Source organism: Parasteatoda tepidariorum, chromosome 5, assembly GCF_982258835.1.
Source record: "Parasteatoda tepidariorum strain Cologne lab strain chromosome 5, Ptep-v5.0, whole genome shotgun sequence".
NCBI lineage: Eukaryota > Metazoa > Arthropoda > Arachnida > Araneae > Theridiidae > Parasteatoda > Parasteatoda tepidariorum.
Window position 1 is genome coordinate 46252209 of NC_141759.1, and position 17030 is coordinate 46269238.

At 28.5% G+C, this 17030-nt stretch overlaps 1 protein-coding gene across 1 annotated transcript in view; it reads right to left on the minus strand.

Annotated features, from left to right (window-relative positions):
- Positions 1-17030, minus strand: part of LOC107445025 (glutamate receptor ionotropic, NMDA 2B) — a 256192-nt gene that overhangs the window by 135728 nt on the left and 103434 nt on the right. Inside the window, exon 3 of the mRNA XM_043047036.3 lies at positions 1905-3358. Coding sequence (XP_042902970.3) covers positions 1905-2435 — 531 coding nt within the window. The 5' untranslated portion in view covers positions 2436-3358. The remainder of the gene's footprint in view (positions 1-1904; positions 3359-17030) is intronic.

The window sequence follows — 17030 nt, forward strand, 5'->3', positions numbered from 1 at the left end:
GATCATCAGTTTCTTTCTAAACGAAGGTTGGTGACAGTAAGCCGCCGTAAAGGGCAATTATAATGTTGTAACTGGCGCTTGATTTATGAACGACTTTAACAAAAGTGTTATATTTTAACCCAGTATTTTATGTCAAAATGGTGAAAGTTTGACACTTCATAAAACCGTACTTGTCAACTAAGCCTTTCTTTTATGAATTACACGTTATAATAGGTGATGTTACACCGGGTTTCGTCTTAAATTTAAAGCGAGTTCACTTTATAACTACTGAAAATTTATTTCAAATATATAGCATAAAAGATTTTATGACAATGTTGACTATCTTTTTACTGAGCAGCTTAATAATTTCTGTGCTTTACATTTTAAGTTGTATCTTGAACTATGCATTGAGCTTAAACTCTTTGTTAGGTGTATATTTAAATCATAACATTTAACTTATTTTGTATGAAAAATGTAAAAAACAGATTAGTTCATTTATTATAATGATTCAAATCATGGTAATGTATATATTCACTGTATTAACTTTGATTAATATTTTTTTTTTAAAAATCAGAGCGTTTTTTCTGAATTTACTTGATAGAGTAATTTCAATGCTTTTTTATGTTATTTTAGATTGAAATATTGAAAATATTGTCTTTATCAATTTATGTACAGTGTGCAAACGAAAAAAAAACAATGAATAAACGGACCACTGACAAAAGGATACACAACTTTTGATCTTATATAATAATAATAAGTGATAGCTGTAATAGGATAATATAATAATGATAGTGGATAGCAAAAATATAGGGGATAGCCTGGGAAAAATAATTCCAATAGTTTGGTAAGGCGAGTGGTCCAAAGTTTGGACCCCTAAATGTTAATTTTTCTTTTTGCGTATTTCACCATATCTCAACAATTTTTTAAGTTGACTGAAAGAATTTTGCATATATTTATAAAATTCGTTTATCCAAAGATAACGCCGAGCAAATAAAATAATTTATTAAATATTTATTATTTTATTTAATGCTATTTGAAAAATTATGAATTGCATGATATACAATTTTTACATTATTTTAAAGAATATAATTTTGCACGGCAAAATGATTGAAACATTTGAGAGTAATCAGTTAAATAGTTCCGGAGAATCGAATTTTAAAATGCAATCTTTTTTCCAGATTGCGGATACCCCCTATATTTTAAGGATACAAAATCCAAATCCTTCATAAAAAAGAGAAGGTTTTTTTTTTATAGAGAAAGTACGTTTTTGTATGTGATATAGTAACTTAAAATATCTTCTGCGCTAGTTAGCATATTTGAGATCAAGCACTCGAACCATTAAAAAGAATTATTAGAACGTGGAGATGATCATTGGATAAAAAGTTAATCATAATTATTCGTTTATTATTATTTTTTTGCTCACAGTTCAATTTAGCATATCTGAAAGACACTGCTTATGATTTGAACTTCGATTTTTATCCAAAATCAAGTGTGTTCTAAGAACAGTGTGTAAGTTCAGATGAAAAAGTCGGTTTTTTTTTATCCGAATTGGTTGACGAAACTTAATACTTGCAAGCAAATAACATCCCAAAATATCTTTCTTAAAACAATACGCGTTTATTTTTACTCTCTTAAAAAGTTTAGTTAAAGTATGTTTAAATATATAAGCATAGTTTCGGTAATTTTTGAACTTTCATGTCTATAAGAAAAAGAAACAGCAAATAGATATATTTTTACGAAGTATTTTTACTATCACTTTTACAACCAAACAGAATTTCCTCAAATTGCTTTTAAAAATGTCTATTTTAGAACGACGGTATCGATTTTTCTTTTTCTTTGACGAGCAAGTTTCCTAAAGTTAATATTTGTCAGTCAAATTTGAGAAAGATCATTTCAAGATTGAGATCGAATTGCAATTAACTTACTTTTTCCAGTCCCACATTGTCTACATTCCAAGAAATGACAGGAATCCCTAAATATCCTGTGAGTTGAAGTAGATACTGAACAGAAGCCGCATTCAGGCCATAAACCTCCGAGTTCGTTAAATAAATTATCGTTATAACGTTCTGCTCCAGAAGAACACTACAAAGAGTTGTAAGAATTTCAAGCGGACTCGCCGACAGTGGCATCATTAGCCAAGGACCTTGAGCTATTCTGGAATGCTTAGTGAAGTTGAAGTTGTAGTACTTGTTTTCATTCAAGTTCTTTGTGGCATCCAGCATTCTTTTGAAATACATTCTCTGAAAAGTTGTGAGGGATGTCTTTGGTAAAATAGCTCCTAAGTGGACTTCTGATATTTTAGAATTGCTAAGTTTCCATTCATGAGTTCTTCTGTTTTCAGAATAAGGACAAATTGCCAGAAGTATAATCACAAAAAGCATTGTTTTCAATTTATATTTAAAACTAACTCTATGTAACACTTGAGAACATTGATGAAACAGCGTTTCTCCATTCATGGTAAATTATTGAAGAGACAAGATAACACACAAAAATTTATATTTGTCAGCAATTGTGTTGAGATGACATTAATGTATTGATTACACTGAGATATATATTCGTTAGCAATTAGCTGCCATGAAGGGTCAGAGTTCACTGAACTGGAAAGAGATTATTGCGATATATGTGATAACATTGTTCTTAAAAATCAAACACAGATAAACTTTTCTTTCAAATGAATAACACCAGAGTCTCACTAAAAATCATTTACCAAAAATAATGAGTTGCTGTTTGATGCTATATACATTTAACCAATAGCTACTGCATCGTAATTCATCAACATTAACGCTTCTTATAGAATCTTCTGGGCTATTTGGGCTTAAAATTAGAGTTTATAGTTTTATGGTTGCTTCTGTGGTTCCTCGTGTAAATCTTTACAAATTATAATGCAATATTTAACAATCATAAGAAAATACTTTTCTACCATGGAGTATTTATCAATACAAAAAGCATCAGTCTAAAAAATTGTTCTTGACGTATGCGTACATTTCAGCTCTGTCATTTCTTATTACTTTCGCCTAATTATTCAAATTTCATCACACATTTGCTTGCGTATTTTTTAAAAGAATGTTTCTTTCTTCTAATTATTATTATCAGTAAAACTCAGTTATATGAATTTAAATTTTCTTTAATTAAACAATATAAGAAAAAAGCTATTATTCTCCGAATCCAAAAGAACCGTTTTCAAAATAAAAATCACAAATTTTTGAAGCAAAGAATTTATGATAGCTGTGTACTGGAATCGAAAACATTTCTTTAACTTTTTTTAATAACAACTTGGTTTACTTGTTTTCAATCATCATTGTTTTAATTGGTGTTTTTGCTTTTTCATATATATATTATCATTAACTTTGTGTGAAGTGTCTTTTGCTTCATATGTTCTCTGTAATAAAAAAGAACACATGTTAAGAATATAAAATGCATAAAAGTATATCTAAATTTATTGATATATATAAAAAGAATAAAATTTCAATCACAAAAAAGACAGATTAAAAAAAAAATGATAAACAGATTTTACTATTTTATTGGTGGTTATTATTTAATTTTCATTTTTTTTGCAACTATTAGGTTTTTTTAAGCAATATTCCCATAAAATTTCACGTCATTTTGTTTCGAAAATTTATTGATTCATAACGCAAAAATGCATGCAAGGCGAAAAAAATCAAATCCATCGAAATGTAATAATAATATAAAATATATACTTAAATATTTATTTAGATAAATTTTGTTGTTTGTTACAAGACTTTGTAAACACCAAGAGAAAACATTCCCGAACATGAAAATACTACAATGGAAATTGTTTTTGAAATCCTGATTTAAATTGAAATTTCAAATATAAAATCCATACTAAAATTTGCCTAAACCAAAAGAATTGACAATACCAAATTTTTTAAAATTTTAAAACAGTGTCCATAAACCTGTAAAAACTATATAATAAGTATATTAATTTGTTCTTAACCATATTAATCTGGTCGAGAAATTTTTGCAGCGTATGAAGTACAGAAAATACGTACAGTCATATGTCTGTAGGTATTTTTTTTAAAGATATTTAAAAAAATCCGTAAAATAGGAAATAAAAGTAAAGTTTAAATAAACTCTCATTTAGTGCATTAATCTAAGACGTTAATGATAATAGACCAATAATTCAAGTTTTTTTTTAACATAAGCTTAATGAAAAAGGCACAAAAATACCTGAAAATGCAAAAAATATAAACAAATAAACTTTTCGTTATAAAAATTGCTTTACACATTTTCTCATAGAATTAACTTGCAGAAAACTGACTTTCGAATCTGACTGATACAATGCTGCAATCCGATGCTCATTGAGTTAAAAAAAATTTTAGAAAGTAAAAAAAATACAGTAGTCAAACCTCCTCTACGGTTACAGCCACTAAATTTGTCTTACAGTGACAGTAATGCTAAGTGACAGCTAGTAATGTTAAAAAAACAACCATTTGCATGATGTCACAAACTCAAATTGATCATAATATTTTAAATGCATCATAATCTTTATATAATAATCCTTTTTTGAGACACATGAAAAGCCATACAACTTAATTCATGTATTTCTTCTTTTAAAATCGTCTTCAATGTATGCTATATTTACGTAAATTAGGTCCTTTTAACTTAAAATTAGGGGGAATGAAAGGTCACAAACAATTTCTTGAGTGGATTAGCTAGCTTATTTGAATAAAATCGTATTGAGCCTAAGGTCCATTTATGCTGTTAATAGTTTCCTTAATTGGTATTTTTTATAAATATTATTTATAAGGAGTTGCAAATTTATATAATTCAATCAATGCTTTTTATATTAAAAATAAAATATAGCGTAGCCTTTATTGGATTTTCACATTTGAGCTTCTGAAACTTAAATATTTTTTTTAAAAAGAAAAAAAAGTAAAAGAATACTTTTGTCAAGTTTCATTAACTTCATAGTTGATCACCAGAGTCATGAATAAAACATAAACAATATTTCGCCGAAGATAGAATGCCTGACTTCTGTTATCAAGTGCCTATACTATAAATTTTCTGTTCATATGTAAATGTGATTGTATTATATATTTATATATGCATTTGCAAAACTTGTCTTCCTTCCGTGTATAGTACTTTTGAAAAAAAAATTGAAAAACATATCTTGGGTTTCTCAAGTAAAAGATAACATATTTTACAATTAATTTATCTTACATAACCTTCGAACTTATTCCCATAATCTTGTCTTTTAAGTGTGGAAATGCTTTTTAGTAAAGTATCCCTGATAAATATGTCATTTTCCTTTGTGAAACGTAAATAAAAATCATCGCAAAAATTGCTCATGCGCAATTGAGTGGTTGTACTGTGTGCAAGTCAATTCCTTTAACCGACTGCTGCAGAAAAAAAATACCAATATAACATTAGATATTATATCGAAATGATTAAAAAATTTCCCTCTTAAAATAATATTGATCATAACTATCGTCTTATTCTTCGATAATGAAGGGATATCTTTAAATTAAACTTTTTATTTCAACATGCATTTGAAATGCTTATGCGAATAAATAATCGAAAAACCAAACCCTAGAGATTAACTGTTTCTTCGTCTAAGATAATTAGAAGATTATCTTGGATAAATAGTAACTAAAGAACGGAAAATATTTAACTTTGCTTTCATAACGGTAAAATTTTTTTGACGGGACAATGTGCCCAAATCTTAGCCAGAAAATGTCATCAAAATATCGGGAAATTAACATTTATGCTACTGTTACGATATCAACTAGCGAATATGAAATTTAAGAGTAAGATAAATATTTTTGAATAAAATTTTATATTTAAAAATTACATTAACGTATCAATTTTTAAAGCGTGCATAATCAAGGTTATGAGTTTGGAATTCCTTTAAATAATATATAATATTCAAGGATAAAAATATTTCTCAGTAGATAGTACTTCAATAACAATAGGTAATGGATCGTTTTATTTTATAACATCGTCTACTATTGAATGAAAGATTTGGAAGACAAATATCGAAAATAAAACTAGAAAATATTATCTGCAATTTTCAGCGATATCTTGTTCGTGTTTGGCACATAAACTCGCTTATTTAGTTGGAATTCCAATAGATATCATGACATATTTAGCTGTAGAAAGCGTTGCAGTGAAAATAAATTATGCATATTGCATAGCTGTATTTCATATTGTTATGATCCTATCTACTGGCAAACCGAAAATTTGAAGAACATAAAAAAAAATTCTGTATGTAAGAAGATAAATTTTTGAGAATACTTCATAACTCAATTTAGTTTTTTAAAGCTAATATGAGTCAGGTTATTTATTTCAAGTTCTGCAAATGAAAAAAAATTATAAAAATATTAATATAGAAAGGGTATATTTTCCATGGAATGCGCGAGCTAAATAATTTTAACCGAATATTTTTTTGAATTTAGATGATAAAGGGTTTATAGTGGACGTTTACAAATTCTATTACAGCTAAAGAATAGTTTTAAATTTTAGGTCGCTGTTCAAACTCGATTTATATGCTAAATATTAAACGTTTTGAGTAAAAAAAAACTTGAAAGAGCTGTTTTTGAGAGCAGACAATTAAGCTAGGGCTGTTAAAGATCAAAATGATATGGGAAGCTTGGAAGAACTTAATATCGGACAATTATGGGTTGTCGATCCTTCTCGAGTTACGACCTTAATGATCCACTTACTTCCTTAATCTACATACTTTGCAGAAGAATTGCGGTCATCGATTTTTTTACAGAAGCGCATGAAGAGGAAGTTTGTTATTGAATGTGAAGTTATGTTGATGGAAGAAATATATTTAATATAGCTTGCCATAGAAGTTGTGAAGTTAATGGTGATGTTTTTCCTATAATGTATTTTATGAACTATTTTACATTGTGAAAGTATGTACTCGTATAAGAGAGAACTAAACTTCAGTATGGAATTTATAGATTTATACATTTCATATTTTGTTAGAAAATATCTGGATACGGAATATAGTTTAACTTCATTCAGTTTTAAAAATAGTTGCTCTTTTTATCATAATTTAAGTAGTTAAAAATCTTTTATAGCAAAATAATATTTACATGATTACTAGTAAATTCTATTACTAGTAAATCATATAAAATATAAACTTTTTAATGATCTATTCCTGTAAATCGTTTACTTTAAAACCTGTGATGTTAAATTACTGTGATGTAATAACAATTACATCAGTATATCTTGTGATGTAATGGTGTGAAATCTTTCATGTAATATCGATCCAAATATGGTGTTGACGAAAAACAAAAAATTGTGTAAAGAAACACTTTTTTAAGGCTCATGCCAAAATAATGCCAAAGGATTTGAATATCCTCTAAAGATTGTTTACATTTTAATACAAGTTGGCTTATTTTAGTAAATATTCCCGCTATAATATACATCAACCAAAACAAAATATCCCCGTTAAAATAATTTACACATGTTTTTAGTTGTGTAATACTATGTTATCTCTGTGCTGCTCTCATGTTTCATTTACAAATTCATTTTGATTTGAAAATTAATGCAAATGAATGAATTTTCTGAATGAATGATTTAATTCTAAATGAGTGATTTAATTCTATTCTTAATGAATAATTTTTACTTTATGTTGTATCGCAATGATACATTTATTGACACTTATGTGTATCTTCTTTTTTGCTATAATTATAAATTTTATTGCTATTGAATGCAAAAATGGTGGCTTTTATTTCAAATACACCTCTGGTGCAGAAGAACACTCAGTGGAGCAACAATTTGATGTAAAGTAGTTGACACCACAATGTCTAAATTTACTATTTTTTTCTAATATCATTTGCAATAATCTATTTTTTTTAAATAACAGACGGATTTATATTACAAAATAGTGATTTTTTCCAACAATTTTTGGGGGTTTCTGTTTAATGTTATTATATATATTTTATTAAATTCTATATAATCGAGTGTTGCTGTAAACATTTGAAAATTGGCCGACCGGCCTGTGTAGGGGGCAGGGAACTGTCGCTGCATCAGAAAGGTTCTGGGTTCGAATCCCGGGAAGGGCATGGACGTTTCTTTCTCTCTATATGTGTTCTATGTCCTTTCTCCTTTGTGTTTGAATGTGACCCGCCCTATAAACGGGTTGTGGTAGTGTGACGTGGGCAACGTTGCTCCACAGTCGTGGCTTGGCCGCAGGTGCCCACTGGGTAACGAAAAGAGAGTTAGCAGTTCTGGCACTTTCTGTGGCCAATGGACAATAGTTCCAAGTGCTGACCATTAAAAAAAATAAAACAACGCATTTGAAAATTGTTAAACGTGTATTTTCTTTTTTGTAAAGGGAATAGATGGGTTTCGGAAAAAGTGGTTTATAAGGAAGGGGATTTTTTTTTGTTAATTCGATTTGTCACTTGTTTTGTTCTAAAAATATCCAAACTAATAGTGTCTTTCTTTATTTGTTATTTTTAATATCTTTCTATTTTCGTATTTCTAAGTTATTTTGACCAAGATCTGTGTTTTATGTAGTTGGAAAAAATTACATGGATTGTTTTACGAAAAACTCTTATTGAAAGTGAACATACAAACTGAAAATGAAGTGATTAAAACCTTAAATCCTTTAAACATCATTTTGTTTTAAATTTTTATTTGTAGCACGTTGCCAAAATTTGGAGATTTCTGAGCCACTTAGGAAACCAGATGAATTATTTCTCCCAAATATTTCGTAAACACTATGATGGTAAATATACAAGATATGATATATTTTCATATCTTGTGTTTTTTACATGATAAGAATGTACAAGAAAATATGCAAAGTCAAATGGCTGAAATGTTGTTGTTGTTACAGGCCATTAAGGCAAGGGGGCGAGATTGTTCCCGTTTTCCAATGGCTCCATTTATGGACAAGAGTTCGACTTCTGCCACCCCATCCCTCAAATCCGTTTATGGGCAGACTCATTCATTCATCCACAGATCGTAATTTTGACCTGAATAAGAGAGCGATCAATCTACGATTCAGTACCCCAGAGGTATAATTTGTTATGGGAGGACTTTTTTACTCAACAGATTTACCGTGGAGCAGTCGCCGTTTACTATACTTCTTCGGACTATTTTAAAGAGTTTTAGCTCGCCTGGATTCAAAATCCCGTTCTCACGAAAGTGAGTCCAGCGCCCTGCCAACCAGGTTATCCCAACCCACATGGCTGAAATGAAATAGCAAATCAAAACATACATGAAAAAACTTGGGGTATGAAATGCTATTCGGAGCTACTAGATTGGGTGCAAATCATTGCTTATGTGTAAGAAAAATTAAAAAAAATCATTATACATTATTTCATTTATACTATTTTTCTACACAAATTACATATTTACGAACGATACTACTACAGGAGTAGTTCAAAGTGCTTGTGTAGACTAACGCTTTGTATAGATACTGCTTAGAATAGCAGTCCTTCTCTAAAATACAACTGTATTATTTACTTGTTCCCGTTGTGTGTCGGGACGTCCCGACACACAACGGGAACCCGTTGCTCTTTTGTGTTTCGTACATTTGTATGCCCGCTTAGGCTTTTAATTTTGGCCTAATTATTTTGAAGCATATTTATATAGTGTACGTTACACATGTTAATTTATTACATTTTAGAGTATAAAAAGGAATATTCAGCGCAAATGACCTATATTGAATTTTTCTTCCAAAAATGCACTAAAAATACAATATAGATTACAATAGTTTCAAAGGTAAGTTTAATAGCAATCCTTCTCTAAAATACAACCGTATTATTTACTTGTTCCCGTTGTGTGTCGGGACCATGGAGCTAGGAGTAGATGGAGGAGACACTAGCAGAAATTCGAGAAGCCGAAAGCTCGGCAATGTTAACCGCGAAATTAACCGTCGGCCATCTTATTACTTCAAAACATTGGCAGTTGTAGCTCGTTTATGCTTGAATTGTCGTATGTTGGGACAGTTATTATCATTTTTATTTTATTCGTTATTCGAGTAGTCTTACTTTGTCTTATTATTTTTTCTTGGACTTCTTATTATTTTAATTATATTATTTTAATTATCACTTCTTGCATCTTAAGGTTTTATGTTACTTTATAAAAATTTCAGCTTTAGTTTTATTTATTTCTGTCGAAGTTATTCATCTGAAAATTGATATTTTTTAAAACCAGAAAGTATCCCATTGCATTCCAAATATGAAATAGATAGAAAAATTTAAATTTATTAAAAATCTAATATTATATACAAGTGATTGCATGTAATATTAGATAATAATAAAGTACTCCATGATTACATATACATTTATTCTAAGCTTTATAGTGATGTAGTTTTTGCTTAATGTTAAGGTATTGATAGTTTCTGTTCTATACCTTCATTTAATGTATTTCCCCTAAAAAAAATAATAATTTTTATTAAAGCGTAGGGTTTTCTAATCCCTAAACAAAGTCCTTTTTTAAATCAAAGTGATTTATTTTAAATTTAGCAATAATCAATTTCCTATTTATAGAGAATATATATATATATATATATATGTTACGCTTTGAAAGCCTAAACATTGTAAGTTTGTAGTGTGGCCGGTGTTGCTTGGAAAAGATACAGGAAAATGCAGGAATCATACATAATATAATTTTATTAAAGTACGGGCCAAAGCCCCAGAATGACAACCTTACATGCTGGTGGATAGGTATAGAATAGCACATTTGACCTTGGAAAGAGGGTTTTTATATCTTTCTGGACAATATATTTAAATGTTAATAGGTCTCAGTAGCGTGGGACTGATCAATTTCCCAAGCTGCTAAAGCCACATCATCACATTTTTTGAGATAATTAGATCAATATTATTACTTTCTTGTGGGAAAGGTTTTTAAACGTTTGCGCGTTAGATAAATGCTCTATTTCTGGATTATATTTAATATATAATTGTTTTAACATTACATAATATTCCCCCCCTCTGAAGAAAAGGTCTGATCAATATGCTAGCCTATTGGTCAGAACTTCCCCCTTCACGCGATTTCAAATTAAAATTTATTATTTTTGGTATATTGTCCAATATTATACATTTATAAGTAAAGTATTACAACAATAACATTTTTATAAAAGTAACTAAATATTTCTGCATAACTTTGATTAACAATAATTAATAACTTTATAATAATTAATAATGATTATGTACATTTTTCCTTTTCCTGTTGAAAAGAATAAAAAATATCAAAACAACTCTAGAATATCTAAAACAAAATATACCATGACATATATAAAATAAAAATAAATCAAACCAAACTTTCACAACTTGTGAAAAGTTCTTCTCTTGAAATAAACTGGATCCATTGTTCAGACGTATAGTTTGCTAAACTTATTGAATTATTCGTCCATGTAAGAAGAGGAAAAGAATGTTTGCAGTCTTTATCATCATTGTTTCATTCTTAAAACCATTATTATTCATGAAGTCATTTAAATTCACTTATCATTTACTCAGTTTTTCTTACTTTCTCATTAGTAATTATGTATTTTCACAAATATTGTGTAGAATTATTCACAACATATGACATACACTTGAAGAAATCAATACAAATAAAATAATACAAATAATATAAGTAATCTAATTTAAACTGTTTACTTTTCCACATGATACTTAAATTCTTCGATAGCATAAAAATTTACATACAAAGTGCATAATAAATCTTTGTTGAAAATGATATGCTTTCTAGATATTCAGTATTTTTTAGTTTATTTGATAATAATCCAGTTGTGACTCATGATGAGATTAAAGCAGCACAATTAAACGAAAATTTAAGTAATCCTAAATTCATCACAATTAATGATTTGTTAACGATTAAGAAAAAAGGTTTGCATAAAATAGTAATACCATTTTCTTTAAGAACAAAAATATTGGAAAAAACTCATTTTCAATTTGGTCATGTTGGTATTAAAAAAATGATTGCTTTAATCTCACCTTTCTACTATTGGCCTAATATAATAATTGATATCTCTAACTATGTTAAATGTTGTGAAACTTGCCAAATTAACAAAAAATCTCACCAAAAAAGATTTGGGTTGTTACAAAGTATGCCACCTACAGAGCAACCATTTAAAATTTTATCAATTGATACTGTCGGAGGGCTCAACTATTACAACTCAACTAAAAAATACTTGCATTTAGTTATTGATCATGCTACTCGATATCTTTGAACTTTTCCTTCAAAAAGTGTAACAACTGAAACATATACAAATTGCTTAAAACAAATTTTTCAAATTCAAGTTCCAGATAAAATTTTAAGTGATCGTAATGCTGCATTTACAGCATCTAGATTTAGAAGATTTCTTAGAAACTATAATGTTAAACAATTATTGACTTCAGCTCATCATCCGCAAACAAATGGAAAAGTAGAAAAATCTAATGCGACAATAATCTCTAGGTTAAGATGTAAAATCAACGAAAACTCTAAAAAAATTCCGTGGACAAAGTTATTAGAAGAAGTAACACATGAATATAATTACACCCCTCATTCTGTCACACAATTTCCTCCTGCTTATTTAATGTATGGAAAATTACCTTGTGATTCTCTTGTAAATCAAAACATTTATCCTCCAGTTGATGAAGCAAGAAAAATAGCTGCTCAAAATACACAAGAGTTTTTTAAGAAAACCAAAATTCGTTATGACACTCATTTCTTGGAACCTAATTTTAAAGTTAATGATTTAGTAATTTACGAAGAATTCCATTATCCTAACACAAGGAAATTAAGTTCACCATATTCTGGTCCATACAAAATTTTAAAGAAATTATCTGAGGTGTCATTTGAAATTGATAAACCTAATTTTCTCACTAAGAAAGAATCAGAAATAGTACATGTAAACAAATTAAGGAAATTTTATCCAAGTCAACAGTTTCAATTGTATGTCAAAAATTCACAATAGCTTTTCAATGCTGGTATTTTCATATGTTTTTCATTTTTATTTTCTGCCCCTATTTTTGGAGTCCCGTTATTTTTTTTAATGCATCTATGTCTGAATTTTTTTTATTACATGATGTTTGAGAGTTACTTCGGAAAATTTAGATAAATTTCCTAAATTTTATTTTGCAAATGAAATATATAGAAATGGTTTTTTGAACCGTGGGACTCCTCACATAGAATGTTTCTTTACTGATGATTTCTCCTCAATTAAGGATCAAGTATGAGTAAACAAACTTAAAACCCTATTTTTTTTCCGTCTAGTTTGGAATATTTTACCCAACTTAGACTATCAATTGTTATCAATGGATAACGTTTATATTTTTATTATTTTGGAATAAATGTTATTTATTTTCCAGTTTTCTTCCAAATGTAGGATTTCACATTTTTTATTGAAATACTTGATCCAGTTGGGAAAATTATTTTTATCCTCACACGGAGAAATATTAACGCGTGCTGGAGCATCCACCTGTTTTTCTTCTGAATCAGACATTATTCTTTTAATTTTTCTGTTTCTTATTTCCAAAGTCATCAAAATAAAGTTCTAATCGGTGATTAAAGCGAGAAGAAGACAAAACAAAGAGAGAAATAACAGTCCTCGTTCTTCTTAACCACACACACGCATTCGAATTTCTAATCCAAGGTTACGAATCAAAGAAGCGAAAGTCGATTATCAAAAGATGTATTCCATTGTTAAATTAAATAGCATTTTCAGTTTTCAATAATAATTTTTCGCGACAGGAAACTATCACTGCCGACTTATCTGTTACGCTTTGAAAGCCTAAACATTGTAAGTTTGTAGTGTGGCCGGTGTTGCTTGGAAAAGATACAGGAAAATGCAGGAATCATACATAATATAATTTTATTAAAGTACGGGCCAGAGCCCCAGAATGACAACCTTACATGCTGGTGGATAGGTATAGAATAGCACATTTGACCTTGGAAAGAGGGTTTTTATATCTTTCTGGACAATATATTTAAATGTTAATAGGTCTCAGTAGCGTGGGACTGATCAATTTCCCAAGCTGCTAAAGCCACATCATCACATTTTTTGAGATAATTAGATCAATATTATTACTTTCTTGTGGGAAAGGTTTTTAAACGTTTGCGCGTTAGATAAATGCTCTATTTCTGGATTATATTTAATATATAATTGTTTTAACATTACATAATATTCCCCCCCTCTGAAGAAAAGGTCTGATCAATATGCTAGCCTATTGGTCAGAACTTCCCCCTTCACGCGATTTCAAATTAAAATTTATTATTTTTGGTATATTGTCCAATATTATACATTTATAAGTAAAGTATTACAACAATAACATTTTTATAAAAGTAACTAAATATTTCTGCATAACTTTGATTAACAATAATTAATAACTTTATAATAATTAATAATGATTATGTACATTTTTCCTTTTCCTGTTGAAAAGAATAAAAAATATCAAAACAACTCTAGAATATCTAAAACAAAATATACCATGACATATATAAAATAAAAATAAATCAAACCAAACTTTCACAACTTGTGAAAAGTTCTTCTCTTGAAATAAACTGGATCCATTGTTCAGACGTATAGTTTGCTAAACTTATTGAATTATTCGTCCATGTAAGAAGAGGAAAAGAATGTTTGCAGTCTTTATCATCATTGTTTCATTCTTAAAACCATTATTATTCATGAAGTCATTTAAATTCACTTATCATTTACTCAGTTTTTCTTACTTTCTCATTAGTAATTATGTATTTTCTGTGATAATATTTTCTCAATCTCTAATTTTTATTTGTTTTTAAGAAATATTTTGACAAAACATTTTTAAACTAATTTACTTAGTAAGCTATTAAAAATGTCATATTTTAAGTATTCATAAAATTTTCATAGTATAAATTATTTAGGTATATTAATATGGATTTGTATAGACTAATTTTTAGCAAGAGAAATGAACATAAATTATGTATTGCACTTTCTGAAATTCTTTTTTTAACAAGAAACATCTTTCAATATTGTGGTATTCAATTTTATTTTCTATATTGAGCTATGAGTTAGCTCTATGGATGTGACATATTCATAACCGCTCAGAGCTTGTTCTTTAAATTCTAATTTTTCTTAACGTAATAAGTTTATCTACCTTTATTAGTATAATAATTAGTAAGTTTGAACTTATAAAACTCTCAGGGTGGTTGAAATTTTGCAATTCTTAATAAATTTAATTATATTTTTTAAGTTGTATTGATAAATACATAGCGATTGTAAAATGAAATAGATCTACTTTTGTTTTAAAAATTCTCCAAGTTAAAGTATTTTTTTTTCTAAATGTTTTTGTTGTATACCTTCATTGAAAACATTAAATGTGTTTTTCTCTACATTTAAGAATCTTTTTCTGGATTTATAAAGTTCAATGCACCCCTCTAAGGAAATTGTTAGTTGCTTTTTGTTGTATACATTAAATGTACATAGTTTCATTGAAAGCATTGAACATGTTTCTCTCTCAATGTATACATATATATATAATTATTGTTTTTTTTTAATGCATAGAATTTTCTAATCCCTAAGCTAATTTTTTTTTCTTTCAAATTTAATAATTTTGAAAACAGCTATATTCAATTTATAAACAAAATATATGTATATATTTAAGGATCTGTTTCTAGATTTTTCAATGTGCCTTTGCTCTGGTTTAAGATTTTTTTTTTTAAATAATCACTAGAATACTGTGATAATATTTTATTAATCTGTAACATATTTTTCCTTTTTTTTATAAACATTTTGACATATTTTTTTTAAATTGATTTACTTTGTATGCAATTAAAAATGTCCTATTTAAATATTCATAAAACTATCAAAGTATAAATCTTCATATGTATGGATTTATTTTTAGCAAGAGAAATTTGTATAAATTTATGTATTTCACTTTCTGAAATCATTCTTTAACAATTAACATCTTTCAATATTGTGGTATTGTGGTGTTTTCTACTTACAACTGTAAGCCTCATGCTATACTTTGTGGTGCATGAGGAGTTTTAAGTCGTTTAAATAAAATAAAAAAAATATTGTGGTATTCAATTTATTTCTATATTCAGCTTGGAGTTAGTTCCATGGATGCAACACATTCATAACTACCTAATATTTTTTCCCCGTCTTTTCTTAAAATAATTAGTTACCTGACCTTATGGACCTATGAATTAAAACTATCAGAGTAATATAAATTTTAAATTTTTAGATAATAAACTTTTTTATCTTCTTGAAATTGTTTTGAAAAGTGCATAGTGATTGTTAAATGAACTTGACCTAATATTAACTTTCCAAGAATTCCATTTGTTTCAAAAATTCTGTCAAGTTGAAATGTTTTTTCTAAAAGTTAAAAATACGAAAATTCTAAAGGCTAAATAAAAAATGGAGAAAGCTTGGATGGATGGATCTCTTATTTAACTTAAAATACTAAACTCGACACTTTAAATCAAATTAAGAACCCTTCAAAACCGCCCTCCAAGCTTCGTTTAAAAGCATGGATTAACTAGAAATAGAAAGATGTATGAGCGCACAACGACGCAGCAAGTAAGATGGCGGAAAACTCGCGGTTGCTTCACCTTGAAAGGAGTGGGCTAATGGGAGTTTCTTCTCCACTTACTCCTAGCTCCATGGTCGGGACTGCGTTAGCGTCCCCGTGCTCTTTTGTGTTTCGTATATTTGTATGCCCGCTTAGGCTTTTAATTTTGGCAACATTATTTTGAAGCATAATTATATAGCGTACACACACGTTAATTTATTGCATTTTAGAGTATAAAAAGGAATATTCTGTGCAAATGAACTATATTATATTTCTCTTCCTAAAATAGACAAAATTGCACTAAAAAAGACAATATAAATTACAATAATAAGTTTAAATCACCCAAGTAGCACAATCGGTACGGAAAGTTTCTGGGGTAAACTCCTGTGGTGCCATTAGCCTATCTTTTTTCGCGTTGACCTTGAGCCAACCCATGTTCTATAACATCTGATGTTATGATCTAAGACGCTTAATTTTTGACACTTGATCCCATTCAGGTGGATATTAAACGCAAGATTACGTAGAAAAATCTGTAACTGCTCATTCATGTTCATTAAGTTTTTAAGAACTTACTAAGAAGAGTGATGGCAT